Here is a 24,656-nt window from a genome sequence, read left to right as displayed (position 1 = left end):
TGAGATAGAACCAGCAATTTACTAGAAGTACAGAGGAAAGAGGAACGTGTTAAATGACGCTATGGGGATGCAGTCAACAAAACCTGGACTTTGGGAGACTCTGCAGGACAAATGACCAGGTTTCTTCAACAAATAACTTCCAAGGGAAAAAGATGTGCAGAAGGCACTTACAGATTAAACTAAACTTGAGAGACATATCAATTGATTGCAATGTATGGACCTAATTTGGATCCTAATTTGAACACACAATTTGTAAAACAATTGATAAGATAATTGAGGAAATGCGAACACTGAAGATATATTCAGTGATGTTAAAGAATTATTGATGATTGCAAAAATGGATGATGTGATGCTAGTGGCTTTGTGGTTAATTATTTTTAAAGCTTATATCTTTTAAATGTACATACTGCAATATTTATTGATGAAACGACATGATATCAGAGTTTTATTCAGAATAATTCAGCACAGGGGAGGGGATTCGGCATAAAGGGCAGTAGATGAAACACCATGAGATTACTGGTGTTGAGTCTGTGTGATAGGTACATGGGGTTCATTATATTCTTCTCTCTAATTTGTATGCTTGAAATTTTCCATAATAAAATGTTCTTTTCTTTTTTTAATGGAATAACCCATACTTTCCAAAGGTTCTAGTCTCTCCTTTCCAATCTGATACCAAGCACGCTTAATGACCCACTGACACCTTTCAATAATCTTGATAAATTAATAACATCTGGAACTATTAACCACAATTCTCGTAAGTTCGGCATTCCTGCTATGTGACACACTATTGCCGTTCCCTCTTATACGAAAGCCTCTTTGGCCTAAAGAAGTATATCCTGACCAAAGATACCCTGAGAAGGACCTCCCTACACACATGCCCACATCGCCCCCCCCCCACTAGCCTCTGGGACGGGGAGCAGGGAAGAAGAAGGGCATTATAACGACAACTATTATAACTTCCTCCTTCCAACCATCAGATTCTGAAAACTCAACATTTCCTCCTTTGAGAGGCTTCATTCCTAGAGAAATGAGTATATGTTTCACAGAGTAACAACACAGGCAATATTTTCCAAGAGGTTTAATCCAGCCTGAACTTGGATGTGTAGACAAGGGACGGTGGCCCTCACAGGATCATCAGAGGCCCTCCTCCCACCCCCAGTCTATGAACTTTTCTTCTGACCATTTTCTCTATTCTTTCTTTTTACTGTTCAATTTCTTGTGAGTTGTTTGGTTAACACAGTGATGCAGCAGTCATTTTAGCCTACAGACAAGACTATGCCTATCACTAAAGTGTTTGCGTCATAACTCCCGCTGAGGGACAATTTTTGGTGACTGCTACCCGTGAAACTACTATTTAAGGAGTTTTCAACGTAGCATCAAATGAACATTCTCATTTATCTTAGGCTATTTTCAATTATATTATAGAGTAATATATATTGATACTATAAAGTCATATTATAAATTCATCTTATTTTAAAGAGTAAACTATAATTGACTCACATAGCCTGGAAACACTAAGTTAATCGTGTTCTACTCCAATTCTTTGTAATCACTGACTTCTTTTTCTCCTCGAGAGTGGGAAAGACGGGGAAGGGCTGCCTTGCTTAACTGGTGGTCAAAAATGAATGCGTCTTTACTGCCTAAATGTACTCAATGAGCAGTCTTAGACTGGAAAGAAAAACTATTATAGAAGACATTATTGGGAAGATCGGTGAGATCAGACATGCCGTAGAAGGCACTGTTGTGCCCATGGTTAATTTCCTCATTCTGATCATGGCCCTCTGATCATATGAGACACACAGAGAGGGAAAGGCAAAGTGTCAGCCACTGAAGAACCGGGGTGAAAGGTTTGCAGGGCTTCTTTGTTCTATTCTTGCAAATTTTCCACAAGCTTGAAATTACTTAAAAATACAAAATCTTGGGAATTGATGAAGAATCTGAGCCCCGGGCCGGTTGGTACTAGAACCCAGTACTTCAACGTGAAAGCCTAGCGCTGTCCTGCTCCCCCTGAGTGATGCCAAGTGTGTCACTCCAGGAAAGGAGAGTATTATTCGGCCAAGGAAGAAATGATTCCTTTTCAAGGGCAGGAGCGGAGGGTATCAAAGCTGGAGCCGTCAGCACACTCTTAGGCCAGATGCCAGGGGACTTCTATTACCCAAACAAAATAACAGCAATCAGAACAAAACAAATATGCTGTACGGTTTAATCTTTATTTTTACAGGATTTGGCAGGAGACGTAAGGTCTGGAATGGTGGGCCTTTTGGGGAACTTTGTATTTATTAAAATGGTCTGGACACCGGTTCTTATTATTCTTTCTCTCCCTTTGAAATGGGGATGGAAAATCTCCCGATAAATGGTCAGAGGCATGGTCCAGGTTTGTGTAACTTCTCTCACATCCTTTTGCGCTTCAACATCAGAACGAACTCCCACAATTTACCCTCTTGAGATTCGGGATCCTCAGCTACCTACACTTGCTGAAAATGCTGGGCTAAGTAGAAACACTGGCCTTTGGTCATGGCAACAGCAGGACAAAGTTTCGATTGGAAAGCTTTGTCTAAAAGAAGCTTATAAATATTATACATTTACTGCATGAACCTAATTCATCCTTCTTAGAAGAGAGGACTTTTTGCCCTTAAAATTTACATTTTGTTACTCTACAAATTCCATGTAGTTTTCAGAGTTAACCTCTCCCAAATACTGAAATCCATCTTCGTGAAACAGCACAAAAGACAACCAGGCTGCTATGTCATAATGTAAAAAATTTAAAAATTTTTTAAAAATTTTAATTGTGGTAAAATACACATAATATGAAATTTAGCATCTTAGCCAGTTTTAAGTATACAGTTCTGTAGTATTAGGTAAAGTCACATTGTTGTACAACCAATATCGAGAACGTTTTCAACTTTCGAAACTGAAACTCTGTACCCACAAAGCCACTACTCCTCATTTCCCCCTCCCCCCAGCTCCTGGCAACTAACATTCTACTCTCTGACTTCCAGAATTTGACTTCCAGACATACACATAGAATCAAACAGTATTTGTCTTTTTGTGACAGGCCTGTTTCACTCAACATAATATCCTTAAGTTTCATCCATGTTGCAGCATGTGTCAGAATTTCCTTCCTTCCTTTTAAAGGTTGAATTATATTCCACTGTATGTATTCATATTTTTTTCATTCGTTCATCTGGGCTGCCCTCACCCTCTGGCTATTGTGAATAATGCCATAAACTTAGGTGTACACCTATCTCTTTGAAATCCTGCTTTCAATTCTTTTGGATATACAGAAAGGAGTGGAATTGCTGGGTTATAGGGTAATTCTATTTTAAACTTTTTGAAGAACCACCATACTGTTCTCCATAACTGCACCACTGCCACCGACAGTGCACAAGGGCTCCCATTTCTCCACATCCTTGCCAGCACTTGTTGTTTTCTGGCTTTTTGATAGCAGCCATCCTAACGGGTATGAGGTTAAAAATTTAAGGTTAGCATTTAATTGTACAATAAGAGGTCAACTCAAAGAAATATCAGGAATCAATGAAAACGCATGGAAGGCATTATCTTATTTTAGGAAGAAATGTCCTTTGCTTGTTATTTAGCAAGACATCAGGAGGATTGGGGAGACTGAAGCTAGCCAGCCCAGTAAGGAGCCTACTGCACTAGATGAGCTGAGAGCAAACTTAACCAGTGTCAAGGGAACGGAAGGATAAAGATGCTATAACTACACTGGAGTTGGAACTGACAGTGTTTTTCAAGTGGTTCCATGTTGGACACAAAAGAGAGGAGTCAATGACAGGTCACTGAGGCTGCAAGGTGGACGACGGGGGAACTGATGCCATTCGTGGGCCCAGAGGGAAGAAGCAGGGGCTGGTGGTGGAGAACCAAGTGACACTGGAGGAGCTCAAGTATGGCGGCGTTAGCAAGTGGAGCTGGGGGCACAGGAGAGGATGACAGGTGACCCCACGAGCATGGATGGCACTGCTGGAAGAGACAGAAACCGGGGGCTGTTGCCGGAATAAAGGAATACTTATTAAGCTGTCCCACATGGTGTGTACCGACAACTCCTTCACCCTAAACGGGGCCAAAAACCTTCTCCAACTTTGGCCAAAACGTTCCAGCGAAGGCATGTATACCGAGAGGCTGGGGTCCTGGGCGGGTCCATGAGCAGGTGTCACCCTCCCCCGACCCCTGCCTCCCAGTCACAGGGGGTGCGGCGACTCTCAGCTCTTCATCGTGCAAGATGAAATCTGCTTGTCACAGGGGCGCTGCAGACCAGAGCACTTCTCAGAAGTGGGAATCCCCTGCCTCTGCTAGAGGGTCAGTCACAGCTCCTGACCGCGGGGGACACGCAAAGCCCTGCACCTTCTCTGACAGTGGAGCAACGATGACAGGTCCTGTGGGTGAGGTGTAAGAAAATATGAAGAATATTTGCAGAGGTGGAAATACAAGCTACCTTCGATGCAGACAACATTTTGTCAACTGCATATGGAAGCAGCCATTCTCCCACAGAATACACTTTGGTGACAAAGTCAGTGTTTTTCAGCCAGAGCAGGGAGGAAAGAACGTGGTGGAGAGAATGATTCAAGTCCTGAGCATTCTGCCTTCTATAGACCTGTCAACAGTTGACACTTCAGCTGCAGTAACTGCCCTCGACCTGCACGCATAATATTTGCAAGGGGCGTGTGTGTGTGTGTGTGTGTGTGTGTGTGTGTGTGTGTGTGTGAATATATCTATGTGAGCTTGCATGCAATGGGGACACATTTGGTTTTCATTGTCCCTGATTGGCTCTAGGAGCAGCAAAAGATCCCCTTCCCCCAGAGTCGGGATGCAGGGCAGCCCAGACATTTTCCAAGCATGGCATGTGGTTTCAGTCGCTTGCCTCTTATTAAAGTCCGTGGGAGCTGTGTGAGGGTGTGGAACGTGTGGTCCCACATCCCCCTGAGGAAATGGGGCGCTAGTACCAGATTTCGTAGCCAGGACAACAACCAACAAGGTGTCTTATTCCAGACCGGGCCCCTGGAGTCTTGCTATGGGTGACTTCCTAGATTACCCATCCCCCCGAGACGTTGCATTAGATCCATTCGATTATGTATCTAATGGGAGCACATAAAAGAGGTGAGTGGGGTGTGGGCGGAGCATCTGTCTGGTGTCTTAGAGCTGCTGGGCCCTTCTGGGTGGGGAGACGGAGGCCTCAACCAAACAGATGCAGGGACAGGTAAGGCCCAGGCAGGAGACAAAAGTCACCTTACACATAAGAAAGGTGTAGGTGGGGACTTTCCAGTTTTGCTCTTACAAAGGGGAGGGAAAAAACCCAAAGCCACAATTTAAATAAAATGGATATTTGCTTTCTCTTTATCATTTAAGACAGGAACCAGTCACCTTGATTATCATGTTTCCATACTTCTAGAAGAAGAAAAAATGATCTAAAATGGATATCCATATATCTTCTCAAAGAAAATGACTCTGAAGTGACCTTAGCTGAGAATGCCTATATTTTTAACAGCAGGTATATGCATAATTTCAGATTTCCTCTAGTCCTTTCTCATTTTTGTCTTTTTTCCTCTGACAAATCCTATTTGTTGGTCATGCCATCACCCAGTTTCATCCTCCGGGGCTTGTTCTTGTCGGAGTCTCTGCCTTTCTTCCCGGCCGCCCCCTCACACTGGGTGCTCCCTATAGGAGAGGCTCGGGATTCTCGAATATTCCAAACTAGGCCTCCTGGTAAAAACAACAAGCCAGTTTAGCTGATGGTAAGAGAGAATCTGGGCTTGCGGGTTTCGCGCGGGTGGGCTCCATTTCTATCCTGGGAGACGAGGCCGTGGCTTCCTCTCCTCTCTGCCAGGGAGACTCCTCACAGGCCATCCGTCCGTCCAGCCATTGGCCACTCTCACCTCACTGAAAGTGAGCCCTGGGGCTTGCCAACAATGGCACGCCCGAGTCTACCCATCGTGACATGTCCCCTCGGCCTGTCCAGCTGTGGCGCCATGACTTTCTTTCAAGTCCTCTGTATTTCAGCAGAAACTGCACGCTGCTCCCACACATGCCCTGTATTTCTGCCTCCGCACGGGATCTTGAACCATTCCTTCTGCTGGGACCACCTTGATCTTCCTTTCCTAAAACTGACAGCAGGGCAGAGATCAACTCTCTCAGGAAACCACTCTGATTGCCTCCGATCTTCTTCCTAAGGACATCCGCTGGGCTTCCCCTGTGCTCTTAGTCGGGCTCACTCTCCACCTCCTGGTTTTGAGGCTAACCCTCCGAGAAGCAACTGTCCCACCTCTGAATCTCTATGAACTCCAGGTGTGCATGTGGTCGCAGTTTCAGACACTCAACACACGGTCAACTGAAAAAAACATGCACAATTGTGTGAGTTAAGTTTTATCTGGGGCAAAATGAGGAAGGACGACAGCCCGGGAGACAGCCTCTCAGAGAGCTCTGAGGAACTGCTCCGAAGGGGTGGGGGGAAGGTCAGTGTTACATAGGATTTTGGTGAAGGGGGTGCGTGCAGTCAAGCGCACGTCTCAGCAGAAGGCCGCTGCTGGTCACGAGGAGCAGATGTCTCCGTTCATGATCTTAGTGCTTTTCTAGATCTGAGGAGGTGCAAGACATGGGCTCATAAAACCTCCTCCTGAAAAATATCTCACTCTCTGAAGCCCTGTTCTGCCAGTTTTCCCCAGGGCACAGAGGGCCTCATTCCTGATCTCCGCCCTGAACTCCTTTCAGCGGGTGTCGAAGGTCAGCGACTGCTGCGGCTAGTGACCTTGTAGAGGCAGACGGCGAGAGACAATTTTTTTTTTTTTACATCTTTATTGGAGTATAATTGCTTTACAATGGTGTGTTAGTTTCTGCTTTATAACAAAGTGAATCAGTTATACATACACATATGTTCCCATATCTCCTCCCTCTTGCGTCTCCCTCCCCCCACCCTCCCTATCCCACCCCTCCAGGCGGTCACACAGCACCGAGCTGATCTCCCTGTGCCATGCGGCTGCTTCCCACTAGCTATCTACCTTACGTTTGGTAGTGTGTATATGTCCATGCCTCTCTCCCTTGAGTGACAATTTTTTGTCCACACACATTTATTGTCACTGCTTCAAAAAGGCCTTCCCTAACCACCCCATTTAAAGTGGCCTTTTGTACAACTGGGGACAATACAGCAATCTTGTCTACTTGTTTACCTGTAAATTATCTGTCTCTCTCCCTAGACTGTAATTCCAGGAAGATGGGAACTCCCTCTGTCTTGTTCACTCAGTGGCAAGCACACCACCTGGCAGAGAACAGGTGCTCAGATAGTTGTTGGATGGATATATCCGTCAAGAAGTGAACGAATGAAGTATAGGTACGTGATGTGGGTTTTGCACTGGGCTTTCCAAGAGCAAGCAGGTTGGGAGCCCCGGGCCTCCAGGAGAGATGCTGCTTTGCAGGTCCAGGACGCGCTGGGCCACTTGCCCTGGAAGCACTTCTCCTGGCCAGCCAGGCGTAACGCACATGTTCTGCTAGTGGGAGGCGTGGTGATTCTCTACAAATGGCACTGTGCGTGAGTCTCTTGAGCAGCTCATGGTCCAAATGCCTTGAGCAACATGCCTCACATGGTCGGGCCTGTCCTTGAAGGCCTCATGAGCTTCAAGAAAAAGCAGCACCTCATAAAATTGGGAAGAGTTCGTGAATTTAAGACCAAGTAAAGTAAATAGCAATGAAATCTTCACAAGTTATGTTTAGCTGCACTTTAGCACCCCTACCCGAATGCAATGGAGGAATCCAGGGACGAGTGAGACCCTGAAGAGGAGACGTATTACAAATGCCACCTGGATGGTGGTGAGAACTCTTTTCTGTACTTGGCAGAACTTTGTTTGCAAGGTTTTTCCCCTTTCAGCATCTCAATTAGGCGCAAGGACTTCTCCCAGGGTGAAGAGTGTTCAGCATGTGTAAAAATGCCTTTGTGTCCATTGCAAGAATGTCTTCCCATATGTGAAGTGAATTTAAGAGGAAAAGACCAAATTAAACAGGGATTGCACTGATCTCCTTTAAGAATTTTCAACTTATGTTGTGCACCCTGTATTTTTTTTGGTGTGCAAGCTCTAAACCAAAACAGGCCTGCCCCCAAGGACTGGGATCCACATGCCCATTAGGCCAGGAATGCATTACACAAAGCAACCATTCTACCAACAGCCAAATGTGCCCTCATGTGCCCTTCCCTGCTGAGGCATGTCAACCCCTAGTTGTTCACGGGGTCCTCTGTGCATTCCTTTCTCTCACTGTTCATATGTGTTAAGAGTCTGCAAAGTTTCATATGGTCCACCTTGGACTTGCTTCTTGGAAGGGCTTCCTACCCATTTCCACCCTGTGCTGGGAAACTAACTCTGAGGGGCAGCCCCATCGCCTGACGTCCTGGAGGCTGGGCCTCAGCAGCCCCATCGCCTGACGTCCTGGAGGCTGGGTCTCAGCAGCCCCAGGACACCAGCACACGTTCTCCGGGGAGGTTTCCCCAACGAGGCCAGTCTTTTGCTGCCTCTACCGAGAGCCACGTGCATCATTCCTAGGGCCCCAGTTGTGTTGGCTTTCTCAAGCCTTAAGAAATAATTGCTAAATGAAGATGGAATTCAGACATTGTAGACAAGGAGCTCGTGAGGAGGTAGCACCTGATCTGACCTTGAAGATCTGAATGTATGTCGCTGGAAGGGGTTGGCCATGACTGGTGAGGGAGCAGACCCAGCGATCAAGGCACCGGAAGAAAAGCGTTGGGACTGGAGCTGATGGAAGGGGGATGCAGGAGGAAAGGTTGAGAAGTCGGGGCACACAGGTGGGGCAGCTTAGGCTTCAGCTGGCAGGGAATGAGGCGCTGTCTGACGTGGGACCAGGAGGGCCGGATCAGATGGGCGCTGCGTGGGGCAGTTAAACTGACTGGAGGAAGCCAGGAGGAGACTGGCTGAAAGGCTTTTGCAGTAATGCAGATAAGAGGTACTGAGGGCCTGCACTAGCCCCGTGAGGCTGGAAACACGGAGGATAACACAGGAGAGATTAGGATACTGCGTCAGGCCTGGGGGTCGTGTAACTACATCATTAACCAATATAAAATGCTGTGTATGTGCAGTTTCCCCCCTCACGATCGCCTTAGTTGCAGAAGGAACAATTCAAACACATCCCAAATCTGGAAAAAAAATCACAGATATGGGAAGCATAATTTATATCAAAAACACTGGCCCTCGTGGACCAGAAAAAAGTTCACCTTTCCATGTATAATCAGAAGGAAAAAAAAAAAGAAAAAAGAAAAAAGGAAAAAGGAAAAGGCAAGGAAGTTTCTTTCTGCCCCCTGGTGGCTTTTGGAAAACTTAACAGAAAGGGCAGAAAGGAAAGGGGACCAATTTCTCCACTTGGCGCTCAGTGTCAACTGTGCAAACAGCACTCTAAATAAGAACAGACGTTTCAGACCTTTAGACACTTCAGACCTTCCCCGACACAGCTCACTTCCTGCCTGAGGTTGGCGAGTTGGGGTGGGACCACCGCCAACATCCTCTGATAAGTGCGAGCAGGTGCTCTGCCCACCTCCCGGTTGGATGGGAGATTCGGCCACTGAGATGCTGAGATGCTGACCCTGCTTCCACTGGGGCTCTCGGAGCAGTTTGCTAGAACGTGACCTGCGAGCAGAGCGTTTCTGACAAAGCCCGGGAAACAGCTCGGCGGGCCTCCAAGTCAAACCGCGCTGGCCCAGGGGCTGGGCACCCGCCTCCGCATACAGCAGAATCCGCTCTTAGTTAGGCTGGAGAAAATTACCATTAATATAGAAATACTTTTTCGGGGGTAAAAGCTAACAAATCGATTTCTGAGTCTCATCTCGCTATTCCGCCCCCCCCCCAGGCAGCATCCCCGGTCCTACACGATGTCACCCCTTTTCCAACCTAAAAAATGTGCTTTTCATTTCCTGACCTATCTGATAATGCTCTTCAGCTAACCTGTGGCTCTGTGCAAAGCTAATTTTAAGGTGTAATGCCTCCTCCCAAATTTGCCTTCATGCATAGAATCATGCAGGAGAAGGAGGAAGAAAAGCAGGAGCGGTTGGGGGCGAGGTGAAAACAGCCGGGTCATTATCAGTTAGACTGTAACTGGATAAGGCAGCCCGCTGTGTGCAGCGATCAGCGGAGCCCACGAAATGCTGCTGGCTTTCCAGATACCCTGTTGTTTAGTTTTGTCTCTAACAAAACAAACAAAAATGCACATGATTGTACCAGGCCTCAAAACCCATTTTATTCTCCCATTATACCAAGGAAATCTTGAATAGGGGCGCCACTGGAGTGAGGCTCTCTCCGTGGGTTCCTATGAATAATTGTTGCTCCACATTCTATTAGAGAAAGGCAGCCATTAGAAAGTTTTCACTCTCCTAACATTAGGGCATCCCTTGAACAGGCGTTTTAAATGGATTCTAATTCCACGGTCTTGAAGACCTGTTCCAATATTGTGAATCTGGCAGGTAACCGTAATTTACCCGGGAATAGAATCTTTTTTATTGCTTTAAAACAATTTTGAATAGCAATATTTTAAATGATTCTACATTTTCCTATATTAGAGTATAATGAATGTCTTTTGACCAATTCCTTGACAAATTCAGCACTGCCATTACCAATGTCAACTACAGCCGGCCTGAAGCTCTGTGCGCCCAGCGTCTGGTGAGATGCTTAGGGTCTTCTGCCTTGGATCAGTAGGGTTGACTCTTTTTTTTAAGATTTTGTTAAAACTTCATTTCTGTTACCTTTCTTTTTGGTGACATCTGCTTTGGGCAAGGTGTGATGGGCTGAAGAACAGTGGGGCAGAGAGGCAGTGTGCTTAGGCTTCTACACAGGCCCCAATTCACGCTCCTGATGAGGCTGAGCTCTGCTGACCTCAGGGCTTTGCCCAAGGTCACACAATTAGTACGTGATCCTGGGACTTGAGCCGGCTTGCCTGTAGAGTTCAGGTTCCCTGCACTATTTTTTTTTTTTTTTTTTAAGGCTTATAAAAGGATCCAGTCGCTAGTGGACTGTGGTCGGAAGGTTGCTCTAGGTCTGATATCAGCACCTCCCCACCCCTGGTCCACCTTCCTTCCTCACGCCCAGTCTCCCTTGTCCGTGGGGGCTGTGCTGAATGTCGGCCGCACATACAGCAAGATGATGTGGCTCCTTCCACTCACATGTCATTTCCAGATCGCTTTATCCTTTTACTTTAGCACCAAAATTTTCTTCTCCTTATACCACACGGCCCAAGTGGCTTTCCTAGGAGTAAGGCATGAACTTTAGCACCTGGATTCAAGCCCATTTTAGCTGCTAAGAGGCAAGTTTTCTTTCCTTTTTTTGTTTTTAAACCTTACATTTTGATTCTCCATGTATGTTCCAGATGGGGAAGTGGCTAGATAAGCAACCTGCAGATAAGCAAGGCCCACGACTCATCATCACTCACCGATAATGCTGACATGGAACAGTTTCCATAGCTTAACGGAGGCAGTAAAGGCTAATAGAAATGAATAAAGCACTCGTTATAATAAGCTCAAACTGTTCTCGAGATTTTTTTTCTCTAGACTTGGTTCCTTTATTTCCAAACTTTCCCAACAGAATCTTTGGTGACATTATCAGATGTTAATGACCTCAAGCACGAGCCACCAGCTGTCGTAGATGCAGCTTGGCCACGCACAGATGTTCTTCTGGCCTTCTTAATAAATCAGCGTATGGAATGGTATTAGGTAAACCACGGTGGCTCTCAAGAATAGGCAGAAAACCAGGGAGACTAGAGACAGTAATTCTTCATTTCTGTAGACATCATCCCTCACACTGTGTGGAGCTCCCAGTGGCCCGTGACCGACCTCGGAGGCTCCTTTGATCTCCCACCACTGGCAGCTCTGCTCACGGGGGTCTGCAAGCGGTTTTGGTGAAGTACCTCCAAACTAACTTCTCCGTATCTAAGTAACATGCCTCTACTGAGATTCCTAAAGAGCTTCATGCTGAGAACACTGACAACACAGTTTTGGCTAGAAGTAGGCTAGCCAAATTACCCTTAAATATATAATAATAAAGGAATAAAAAAATCTTTAAAAAGCAGAGCTGTAAATCAATCTAATCTGTCTTCTGAGGCCATTTATGCACGTGAGGTAACCACCAGCTGTAGATTAAACAGTATAAGAGAGATGATATGATGAGCATTTATTTTTCCCACTTTCCTTTTGCAAAGTTAGTCACTGCATAATTTTTTGGTAGACTGCTTTTGGGGGATGCATTTAGATCCTTTTATTGCTATAGATTCAGACTTTGACAAATCTATTTGATCAAAATTAACATGTAACTAGAACAATGAGAAAGATGCAATATAAAAATGGAAATAATAAAATAGCAGGAATCCTGTACATTTCTAAATTAATCTTCCATTCAAATTGTTCTTAAAGAAACACTATCTCTGTACGTAGTTTAAATCATGACATGGCAGGTAACTTAGGAAACTGACACAGCCCCAAGGTGATGAGATACCACAAATTCATACATATGCATAGACGCATGTAAATCAAAGATGGAATAGATTGCACAATGGAAATTAAGAGAAACCAGAAAGTGTCAAAATAAGTTGCCCCAAACGTTTTGCTGTAGTAGTTCCATGGTGTTTTGCCATATAGAAACCTTAAAAAAGTATCAAATCATGACATAGTTTTAAAAATCGCCTTACTGCAGCACTGTCCAATAGAACTTGCTACAATGATGAAGGGGTCTGTATCTGCACTGTCCAACATGGCAGCTCCTCTGGGTTGAATTGTGTCCTCCCACCCAAAAGCTATGTTGAAGTCCTAACCCCAGTGCCTGTGAATGTGACCTTATTTGGAGTCAGGGTCTTTGCAGATGTATTAAGATGGGGTCATACTGGGTTAGGGTGGGCCCTAAATCCAATACGACTGAGTCCTAAAAGATGAGAAGACACAGAGAAACAAACACAGAGGGAAGATGACCACGTGAACACGAAAGCAGAACCACCAGAAACTGGGACGCAGCTGCCAGCCAGAAACCCCCAGGATTGCTGGAAGGGGCAGGGAAAGATTCTCCCTGGATCCATCAGAGGAAGCATGGTCCTGCCAAACCTTGATTTGGGACGTTAGCTTACAAAACTGCGTGAAAATAAAGTCTTGTTGTTTTAAGACATCCAGGTTGTGGTAACCTGTTACAGAAGCCCCAGGAAACTAATACGACAGCTGGGGCCACATGTGGCTGTTGGGCATTTGAAATGTGGCTAGTGAGGCTGAGGGACTAAATTTTAATTTTAATTAATTAAACAGACACATGTGGCTACAGGCTGTTATTGGACAGAACAGCTTTATCAGTTTGTATGACTTCTACAACAGTCTATTTTTTTTTTAAAGAGTTTTTTGATGTGGACCATTTTTTAAGTCTTTATTGAATCTGTTACAATATTGCTTCTGTTTTATGTTTTGTTTTTTTGGCCCTGAGGCACGTGGGAGCTTAGCTCCCCGACCAGGGATTGAACCCATACCCCATGCATTGGAAGGCAAAGTCTTAACCACCGGACCACCAGGGGAGTCCCTACAACAGTCTTACATATCCAAACCCTTTATCAAATTGACCCTTTGAATGAAAACTGAGAATAAATCATACTATCACCAGCATGCTTTAATTAAGTACACTCTCTCTCACTGGGTGTTATTACGGAAAAACCCGAACTTTTTGGCCGACCCAATATATATACATAAATATACACACACATATACACACACACGCGCGCGCACACACACACACAGTCTTTGCTTTAATGGTCAATAAAATAACATCAGTAACGGTTAGCTTCCAACTTACAATCTGGCCATCTCTCAATATTTTAAACTGAGCTGGAAAAATGCATACAACTGTCCACATACAACTGAGCCAAGAGCCTTAAGCACTGAATCCACAAGCCTAAAATGCTGTTTTTCTTGTTTCATGATCAAAAAGCTCCATTAGTTGAGAGATGCTATTCAGACTCACTGAATACCGAATTAACAAAGTGATGAATTGGACTTCATGAAGTATTCATGAGTTCTCATTTAATGCTAATTAAAAAAAAAAAAAAGGCCTATGTTAAATGATTTTAAGACCCTGGCAGAGACTGACAAAAGCATGAAAAATTAAGCTTCAGGGGAAAGTGTGATCCAAAATCACAGAGTTGAATCATGCAAGTTGGGAGTACAATATTTATACCGTTCTGGTATAAATCGCTCTAGCTGGCAACGTATAAATGATAAATAAATGTTTTAAAACCACTTTCTGCATACTGACTTCAATAAAATTGTAACGATGAAAGAAACGAAGATATTTGTGGTCGTTGCTAACAGTCTGCTTTATACCTGCCAGACAAGTGAGGGATATCTTTCTCTGCTTCCAAGGTGGCTGAAACATTTACTTTTGAGTGTCATATTAACAGGTAATTAACTATTAAAAATCACAAGTGCCACATAACATAAGATGTGCTATGCTAGGGGGGGTTTTGGTTTTAAAAAAAAAAACAGCACTTCTATTTGGAATTGCTTCTTCATACTGCAGGTGAAGAGATGTGACGAGGAAACCAAGCTATACAAATCTGCAAGCTACTTTGGAGTCTAAAAGAATAAAAGTTTGCCATGCAAAACATATTCAGCAACTTTAATGTTTGGTCTAACTGCAACAGTTAATTGGAAAATATTTTCTGGATAGGACTGGATTGAAGACACCAACTTGACACTAACTGGATATGAAAAATGCAGTTTTACTTAGAATTAAATCTTAAACAGCCAACATACTTTTAAACGTAAAAAACTGAGCTAAATTAAAAATAGTGGTATGGTTATCCACCCTTTCCAGGCACGCATTTTAAAGACCTCTGTTCTACAAAGAATCAATGAATCAGAAGCTTAAATGGTTTTAAATAACTTTAAGCGTTTAAATAAGACATTTTCTAACTGGAAATTTTAGAGGTGTGCAAACCGTAAAAACGATAGTGTAGGTCTCCCAGAAAATATTTAGTCGAGGGACAATGAGAGGAGGGGCACTAAGTTTTAAAAGCCACACATTTTTCTGAAACTTCAAGTAAGGCGAAAATTCCTATTGTCCAGTGAAAGGCAAAGGGAATCAGGCAATGAGGAATAAGAACAATGTTGCCAAGTGTTACAAAGAACTGAGAAAAACAATTAATGCGATCAATTACAACTCCTGTCATCCATAAGATGGGACTAAAGTCTTAAACCTCCTGTCTCAAAAGAGTATAGACACAGTGGAATATTATACAGCCATTTAAATGATTATTCTTCCAATCTATTTTCATTTTCACAGTAAATTAAGATGTTCAAAAAAATAAATAGATGAAAAAATTATGAAACAATATACATGGCGTAATTTCACATTTATTTCAAAATAAAACATATACATAAATGTAAGTAGAAAAAAGTCTGAAAGGACACACACCAAAATGTGAATGACAGTAGTAATAGTGACAGGATTGTAAGTGACTTATTTTCTCTGGTACACTTTTCTATACTGTCTAAATGTCTTCTGGTGAACACTATCCATTTCAAATAAGAAAAATAATAAAGCTATTTCCATTCTGGAAAAAATATCAGTGGGATTTATAAGTAATATTCAAATCACTTGGGAAACAGGATTCAATTTATCATAAACCCACCAGGGTCCCCTGAACCGTAAAAAGACAAAACACTTTAAAATGTATTCTAGAAGCATGCTGTGGACTCTTGCGAAGGATGAAAGCACACTTTGCTTTGTGAGGTATTTATGAAAATTTCTCTGAAAACTAAACTTTTTAAGAGAAATTTATACTTGAGTTTGCTACTTAAATATTATTTCGAGTCCCTCTGGGTAAAAGAATGTCTATTCCCTGATTTATCTTGTGAAAAATTAGGGAATAGACATTCTTTTACCCAAAGGTAATACTTTACTTTTATTTATTCCTGAGAAAGAAATCCATCATGCTTTGATTTAGGTGACTAAGTGATCTGAGATTCCAATTACTGCAAATTAAACACTGTCATTCACGTAGCCAGTGGCGACCTCAGCTTCCTGCATACTCACTGCAGGTGAAATGTGCCAAGAATTCGAAAGATGGACACGTTGGCCTTTAAGTAATGACCACCAACAGCCGCTGCAGACAGGGAGTTTTATTTTTTCCATTCAAGCTTTATCAAATGGACTGTTCAAAAAGCATATACAAGAGCAAAAACTATCACATGCAAAAACCAAACGTGTTTTGTCTTACAGTCACTGGTTTTCTTTTGGAAAATAATCCACATTTGAGTAACTAGAGCCTAATTCAAACACTTCCCAATTGTTTCCACTTCATTTCCTTCTCTAAAGTGAGCAACAGTAGATACGTTTTAAGTAGCTGATCATCATCTTTCTCATCTTTATTCTACTGAAATAATATAAAGCTTTACCAAATGAAACCATATAGTGTCCGGAAATCTGAAAAGATTCATTTACATAATAAATTCCAAAACATAAGAAATCATATACAACTGATATTTTGAAAAATGTATAAAAATTAGAATAAGCTAATATCTGAAAGCAAACGTAAACAGTAATAACTTCTTATCTAAATAATTTTAATCAAATGAATAATATATTCATCTCGTAATAGCCTCTATCTTTCAGAATATAAAGAAAGTGCTCAGATTACATTTAAAAAAAATAAGGTAACAAAAATCTCACAGAACTGAAATAATTTAAATAAAGATGACAGCATGGGGAATCTTTATTACATTTTTGCTCCCAAGACAGGGAGGCAGGTATATATATTTACCTGAAATCAGAAAGGGACTGCAGCTCTAAGATTGTAAATGCAAAGCTTCCAGCCTTGCAAAGATATAAACTATCTTTGAAAGGTTCTCATGCATCCTGCTTTAGATGAAAGCCGTTAATGCAAGATCAGATTTCTCAGCTAGACCGCTTGTCACCTGACCGAGCCAAGTCACTTTCCTTGACTGTCCTTTTCTAGCCCACTATCAACATTCACTCAGCAGGGCTCAAAAGAACAAACAACCGTCTTCTGAAGACACCTTGTTCATGAGGATCAACACACTGTCTACTCTCAGAAAAACAACACACGAAAATAGCAACCGAGTAGAAGAATCTTCGTCCCCACCTCTCTCTGGAGCTTCAATGGAGCCAACCTAGAAAGCCACGCACAGGGAGAGCACCATGGTTCCAGATAGGGGGCTTAATCCTTTTCCTCTGAAGGAATCCTAAACTGAACTCTGCAGGAAAACACCAGAGTTGTGGTAAGAAGTAAGATCCAAGCTTTCTCTTCATCTGATACTTGAGTTGTGATCTTCATGAATTCCATTCTACACACTAAGATGAAAGTTTGTGTAACGCACCTGATGACATCAACCTGGACATGCCAATGCCAAGGGTACCAGGTATGGACCCACCCTACTTATTTTAATAATACTGAGATTACTCACAACGCTTCTGAAGTCCTATTTTGAAATTTCTTTCAACTCAATAGGATTTCAGGTCATTCTTACTTTCTTATTTATGCTTTGCTTAATGTTTAGCTGCTTAAAGTATCATTTTCATAAATTAAAAAATTAAGCTATCTTCACTTTAGAGGGAAATATTTTTTTATATGTTCTACAGATTCTGAAGGCAGTTCTAAATAAGAGTCTATCAAATGCTCTTGGGAGACTATTTTGAAGGGCAAAATTCCAGAGAATGCAAAATCCATGCCATCACTACTCCATCCCCAGCTAGCTAAGTACCTGCTCATGGTAGGCGCTACACACACACACACACTCTCTCTCTCTGAATGAATAAATACAATTTATTTGGATGTTGAACTTCTAGACATCTGATTTTTAAAACCATTGTTTTATGATCCTTCCTTTTATTCTAGCTAGCTGAAATTATTTTCTAATGTTTTATACCTAAACTCAGTGAATTTAAAAGTTTAAAAATCGGTAGTGGGATTCAAGCCACTAAGTTTTATAACACGGTTTTTTAAAAGATAAATCAACAGAAAATGAAAATATGGGCAAAATGAGAAATGAAAAGGACTCAGTGGCCAAGCAGGTGGCAGCAGGTGGTGGTCAGCTGAGAAAGAGCACAGGAGAGTAAGCCTCCTCTGTCCCTCCCCACCTCCAGCACAGCTCGACTCGCCTGCCCCCCTCCCACCTCCTGGCACAGTGCCTGCCACCTTGAAGGTGGGGGACAAGGGACATCTGCTGAATGAGTGAAGGACCAACTAAGAGAAGGGAGAGGGAAAGAAGGACCCGCCTCTGCTGCAGACTAGTAAGTGTAGTGTCTCCTCTCTGACCCCCAAATCAAAGGGCAAGAACCGGGTGGTTTCGCCTCCTGCCCCGGAACAGAGGTCAAGATGATTCCTGCTTCACTCGAATGCCATGCATGGCACAGCTATAAACGCAGTCAGGTAGAAACTAATTTTTAATCAATAACCAAAAACAAGTGTCCTGAGTTTTAAGGAAATAAAAATTAGTCTATATTTACCTTTGATGGGGCTTAGGTCAAGGCAGGAGCCAACAACTTTCTAAAAAAACTGCACTTCTTAGATCTGAGAAATAACGCAAAGTATCCCAGTTTCGACAATATAATATATAGCTACGGTAATCACGTATTTTATTGTCCAAACTGGGATATTTTGGAGAGTAAAAGGGAGCACGAGTAAGAATTATTCTGGGAAAAATAACTGTGCCAAGACAGCAGACACGAATAGGACTGTCCTGGGTAAAGAGACATCCGATGTTAACACAACAAACAACCTTTTTTGGAAGTTTGTACTATTTCCTTTTTTTCAAGTTTTCTATTAAACTACATAGTATAACATTCGGCAGTAATGTAATACTGAACACTGAGTAACAGCTCAGTTTTGTTGCCTTGAGAAGACATTTTCTAAGTGATGACACAGAATTCCCACTTCTTCCCCACACCTAAGGTCTTTCAGCATAAACGAATGTTTTAAATGGCTCTGAGGAAACAGTTTGTTTTAATATTAACAAGAGAAGTTTACCGTCTCTTGTTCATAAAACAGACTTCCGAAATGATAAACCTCAATTATGAGTCTCGGTCATAACACATTTTAAAAATCTTTATATTAACCATGAGATTCTCACAAATACACTGCCACAAAATATTTTAGAAAAGCTATATAGCCATCAAAATTAAAAAGTCTAATCTGCGGACGGTTACAGAGTTTCCCCCGGGTAATGAACTTGCACTGCTGCACACGTCAGCAGCACAACGCTGGCAGGAGTGCCCGGGCAGAGAGGCGACTGAGCTGACTCAGTTTCTGAAGAGCAGCATCCGCTCGGAGCACGTCTGCCCCACCAGGCTCGCGTACTGCAGCACGGCGGCCTCCTCGCTCGGGTCTCTCTGCTGCTTCTTATACACACCGTAAGGCATTATGGCCTTCTTGTAAAACACCTGCAGGCGGTCAGGTTCCTTACTGCGATCTTCATCCACTGCATTAACAAAAAATATGGATTAAAAACAGCACCTATCAAATCACTTTTCATTTCCTAATTTAAGAATGTTTAACTGAAGTATAAAAATTATGTACTATGTATTAAGATATCTTCTCTGAGCAGTATGTTCAAATGACACTGTGCAGTATTAAGACTAACTTGAGTATGTTAATAAATAACAAATGCCTTGCTGAAAGACAGTAAATTCCCTCCACAAAAAGAGCTGAAACATCAGGGAGACAGACAAGGAATTGTATGCAATTTTTCAAATGGCCTTCAATGTCCTTATTATTTTCTCATACATGATGAAGTTTACAGCTCTCCAGCATCTTTCCTGAGTCTGATTTAAATTTATTTTGCCTCTCCCAGAGCCAACATTCACTGTGTGAAGTTTCCATCCCTGCAGTGAGGCTTTCTGTTGACTCAGCAGTCTGGGCTGACTTGAACTGGCCAGGTTGGGGCGATGGGCACTCGTGCTGCGCAGGCAGGAGGGCAGATGCTTGCAGCTTTCTCGGAGACGGCCACTATCGGTTCTCCTTTCTTCCACATAGAAGAACTCCTGGTTTTTAGCAGGGCATACTGTTTCCCAGCCTTCCTTGCAGCCGGGTGTGGTCCTGTGACCAAGTTCTGGCCAACAGGATACAAGTAAAGGGTTTTGTAGGACAGCTGGCCCAGGGTTTTGCCTCCTTCCTTTTTCAGCCCTTCCTTCATCCTGCTGCTTAGAGCATAAATATCACAGTAGGAGCTCTAACCTCTGTCTTGCAGCTTTCTCTCGGTTCAGCAAAAACAAAAGCTAGAAGGAACCTGGGTACCTGAGAACTTCGTGGAACAAAACGGCCATTCCAGCCCTGGACTGCCTCTGTCTAGAATTCTACATAAAACAGAAAAAAACTACCTTAAGACAAATTATTTTAGGTTTCCATTATTGGCAGTTGCTCTTAATCCTAACTAATACAGAAAACAATGTTAACAGCATCTACTAAAATGTTTTTTTTTTAAATCATTGACTCAGCAAGACCAGTTCTCAGAATCAGCCCACAGCTGACTAAATATGAGAATCATCTGAAGAGTTTTTAAAAAATACCAAAGCCTGGATCCTATTCCCAGAGATCCTGATTTAAAAACTTGTCTCAATGGAACCTGAGCATCAGTATTTTCTTAAGCCTAAGAGGTGGACTGAGAACCACTGTCCTAGAAAAACAAACACACCAGTGTTTATATATATGTGTAAGGATATTTACAGCAATACTCTCTGTAATACTAAAAAACTGGAGGCAACATAAATGTCCATAATGGAGAACTGGTTAATAAACATGTTAAGGTATATCCATACAGTAAAATGTTATACAGCTATTAAAAAGACAAAGGAAAATAGATTGTTAAGTGAAAAAAAAAATAGGTTCAGTGTTAAAAGCCTAGTATATGCATAGAAAAAGATCTGGACAAACATACATTAACCTGTTAACAGTACTTATCTCTAACTGTTCCCTTTGCCTAGAACTACCCAGCTTCTATTGGTTGCCCTCCCTGGACCCTGAGCCCCTTTTCTCTTCAGCCCAGGGGTGGCAGTGGTTTCCTGCTGTTGCTACTCTCTGGGTCACATCTCTGTGCTCCTGACTCTCAGCAATACCACTGCCTGTTATCACCAATTCCGTGAATTAAATGTTCTCTGTTGTAAATACTTCAAGTGGCTTTGGTGTACCTCGTTGGACTTCAAAATATGTGTTGTTTCTTACAAATTACTTTATCCAACTGAAGCAGAAAATGCACATACTTTAAAACAACTAAATATTTGACATTTACTAGGTTACCACATCCCTTACCAGGGTAAATGACAAGCAAAGGAAAAGGCAGGGACCTGGTTCCTGCTGTCAGTTTCTGACAGTTTAAAGCACATGGATTGCAACACAGAAATCTCCATCACCTGCTTATAAATGCTACTAGTAGGAAAAGGTTAGATTCAATTATGCTTAGAAACTAATACAAATAGAAAAGATCAGTAAGAAGAGCAAAGGAGAGAAGCAAGGACAGTGGCAAAATTGCACAAAACCGGCTAAATCTAAAACCCTGACTTTTTAAAATGGCATTTTAAAGCATGTCTATATTTAACTACACAGAATGATGTTTCACAGTTTAAACCTTTATCCTAAAATAGTTTAGGACAGACATCCTTTAAAATTCAAATGAATGGAACACTTTAACAAATAAAAACTTAAGATTTGATATGCCATTATCTTATTTTATCTAGAATGAAATGCCACCCTCTAATTTTTATTCTTTTCTAGTATGACATATAAAAATGAAAACAGAAGATTAGGAAAAACCCACCATTATGTATAATTTACATCAACTATTTTAGAGTGCACTCCTCTTAGAGAGTAGGAAATTTTGTATTGTTTCGTTTGTCAAAAAATATATTTCATTTCTGTTTATTAAGATTACAGGAAAAGCTTTAAGATTCAACCACCGAAACACACACTGGCCTGTGATGTGCTGAGTCTATCGTTTAACTTATATAGCTAATTTTCATAAAACTTCTAAATTAATTTATAGCATTTTTAGAGAACCTTATAGCAAAGAAATCAATCAAGTTCAATAGTTCTTTTTACTCCAAATACTTTTGAGGCCTTTGTTCTGGATTAAAGTAGTCAAATGCTTAATATACTCAAAAAGTAGATATCAACCAGCTGTTGATTTTTTAACATCACATGTAATTACCACAAAAAGTGGTAATAATGAATTGTAAAATCCTCTCCTCATTCCCTTCAATGTTAATATATCCAAGTCATGGGAGACGCAAATATATTTGGTCTCAGTGCTCAAATACTTCGGAAGTTCATGGCACTGTAGTTACAGTTACTGCTGTTGTTTGTTTACTATTCCAAATGCTGTGTTCCTGACATTCTATCACCATTTCACCAAAATACTGAGACTTAACTGAAACTTTTTATAAATGTATTGAAATACAAATTAGTTTTCTTAATTGCCCCCAATTCTTAAATGTTCCCATTATCACACTTTGACTGTAAAAAAAAAAAAAGGTACTGAAACATCATAGAGATAAAGAGTAGCAATCAAGCACATCTTTCCCCACCTAAAAACACTGAAATTGCAGCTCCAATCTGGAATGTAAACTTAGAATTCTGCCTACCCAAAGGTGCCAAAGTATCAATCTAAAACCGCCAGTACTTTTGAAAAAGGAAACAGATCAACAAGACAGAGTGTAAGAGAAACAAAGAAAAGATACACTGTAAAATGTTTAAAACTTGATATTTCAATAACCTGAACTAACCTTAACATTTTCTAGGAATTAGTCATCAATGAAATTACTGAATACTCAATAAAATGCACATCCACTTCTTATTTTGTATCTTTTTAAACCATAAAAGTAATGCTTTTTTAAGAACTCAAATAATACAGAAATAGTGATGTCGGCCCGCACACACAATCCTCTCTCCGACCCTTCTCCTCCTTGCCTCCCCAAATAGTCCATCCACGTTCTCAGAGTTTAACAATTCCATAAGATGCATTTAAAGATTTAAATACAGAGTCTTTTGGATTACATTCTAGCCACATCTTACATTACGGCCAGAAAATCAAGTCAATTACCCTTTCGATGGGTATTGCATCAACTTCAGAAACCACTGACTATCATTATACAAACTACAATTGTGTTTTCTGGGATTAGCAGTCTGCAGTTTTATAACCATTAATTTCATCTGCAATGAAGGCAGATTCTGATTCTTAGTAGAATCTATATAATTAGTATTAAAATTTAAATTTAAAACCTAAACAAGAAAAATTCTACCAGACACTTAAAACACTGAAAATTAGTTGATTTATTTACTAAAGTTAAAAAAAAAGCAAAGATCCTCACAAAACCCTCCTGTAATCATGTGTGTTGCTTGCCTGACACATGTTATCAGCATTTGTAGACAAAAAGCTACACAGCTAAACCGATACAGCACAACAGGCCTCTTCTTGAGGGGATCTTGAAGATACTAGAAAAATAAAGCCATTTTGAGGTTAAAGGCCATTTGTCATCTCATCTACGGGAAGCTGCCAGCTCATTTTGAGATGTCTTAAAAATGTCCGCCAACACGAACTTCTTCCATCTTTCCTTTCTCTAACGTATCACAATTTAATTTCATAAAATAAAAACCAAAGGCAATCCTGCAAACCCTTTTCTGAGATGAGCATTTGATCTCTAGTGATACAAATATGCTGTCAACTCTGTGATGTTTTAATCTTGAAGGAAAACTCTGGTGGGCAGCAGCTGCTTGATTTCCCCCAGCTCTTTATTCACAGGAGGTGAACTGTACATCACGGGTGCTTTCAAAGGAAAAAACCTAGAGATCAAAGCTTTACCTCTCCTTCTTACGGAGATTTAACTCATTCGTTATTCTTAAAGAGACTCTGTAACTTCTAGGCTTTCCAGAAACTGATGAAACAGTCTGTTTTCTTAACTTCTTTATTTATTGTTACAGCATTGCAAGAACATGAAAACATAAACATAAAAACAAGTTACATACTTGTTACATACAGTTTCTCATAAAGATAGCTGTATAAATGGTAGACTCGGTAACATTAACGAAGCTAAATATCATTGGGCAAAACGGGGATATAATGGAATTTGAAAATTTGAACAAATAAATACATGATGGAACCCAACTATGAAACCAAACTCAACTCTGGCAAGTTCAAAGCCAAACATGATTTAGAACACTGTAAAGTGACAAGAGGTATTAACAAATGTTTTAATTGCCATGGGGGAGTGTATGGGGAAGGTGGAGAGAATTTGAGAGGAAGCTTTTTAGTATGGGAAAGCAAAGGGCAAGGCAAGGGAATACACAGCAGTTATGACAGAAATTAACTGAGCTCAATCAGTGAGGTCTTCAAGCCCATTTGGTGGGAGACTCAGAAATCGATTTGGAAATCCCTCAGGGAGAATTACACATTTTCGTATTCTGTAAGGAATACTGTTGGCTAGTCATTTCACTCAGAATATTTTTTCGTTAAAAATGAAAACTAAGCAAACAAATCTAAACTTAGCTTATTGTGACAGAATACGCAACAACAGCTCTACAGCAACAATTCTCACACCATACAATCGACCCATTTAGAGTGTACGAATCTATGGTTTTTAGTGTAGTCACAGAGGTGTGTAACCATCACAACAATCAATTTTAGAGCATTT

General features: G+C 41.5%; 1 protein-coding gene across 7 annotated transcripts in view; it reads right to left on the bottom strand.

Annotated features, from left to right (window-relative positions):
- Window positions 1-24,656, bottom strand: part of ATE1 (arginyltransferase 1) — a 175,945-nt gene that overhangs the window by 4,391 nt on the left and 146,898 nt on the right. For 6 of the 7 annotated variants that reach the window (XM_030839283.2, XM_030839285.3, XM_070043804.1 and 3 more), the window contains one exon: window positions 15,353-19,456. The exons of the other annotated variant lie outside the window; for it this stretch is intronic. In XM_030839283.2, coding sequence (XP_030695143.1) covers window positions 19,278-19,456 — 179 coding nt within the window. In that variant the 3' untranslated portion in view covers window positions 15,353-19,277. Of the gene's footprint in view, window positions 1-15,352; window positions 19,457-24,656 lie in introns of those variants that run through there. 7 annotated transcript variants of the gene reach the window in all.

Source organism: Globicephala melas, chromosome 16, assembly GCF_963455315.2.
Source record: "Globicephala melas chromosome 16, mGloMel1.2, whole genome shotgun sequence".
NCBI lineage: Eukaryota > Metazoa > Chordata > Mammalia > Artiodactyla > Delphinidae > Globicephala > Globicephala melas.
The sequence above is the reverse complement of the archived record's forward strand: the minus strand, read 5'-3'. Positions and strand labels throughout refer to the sequence as shown.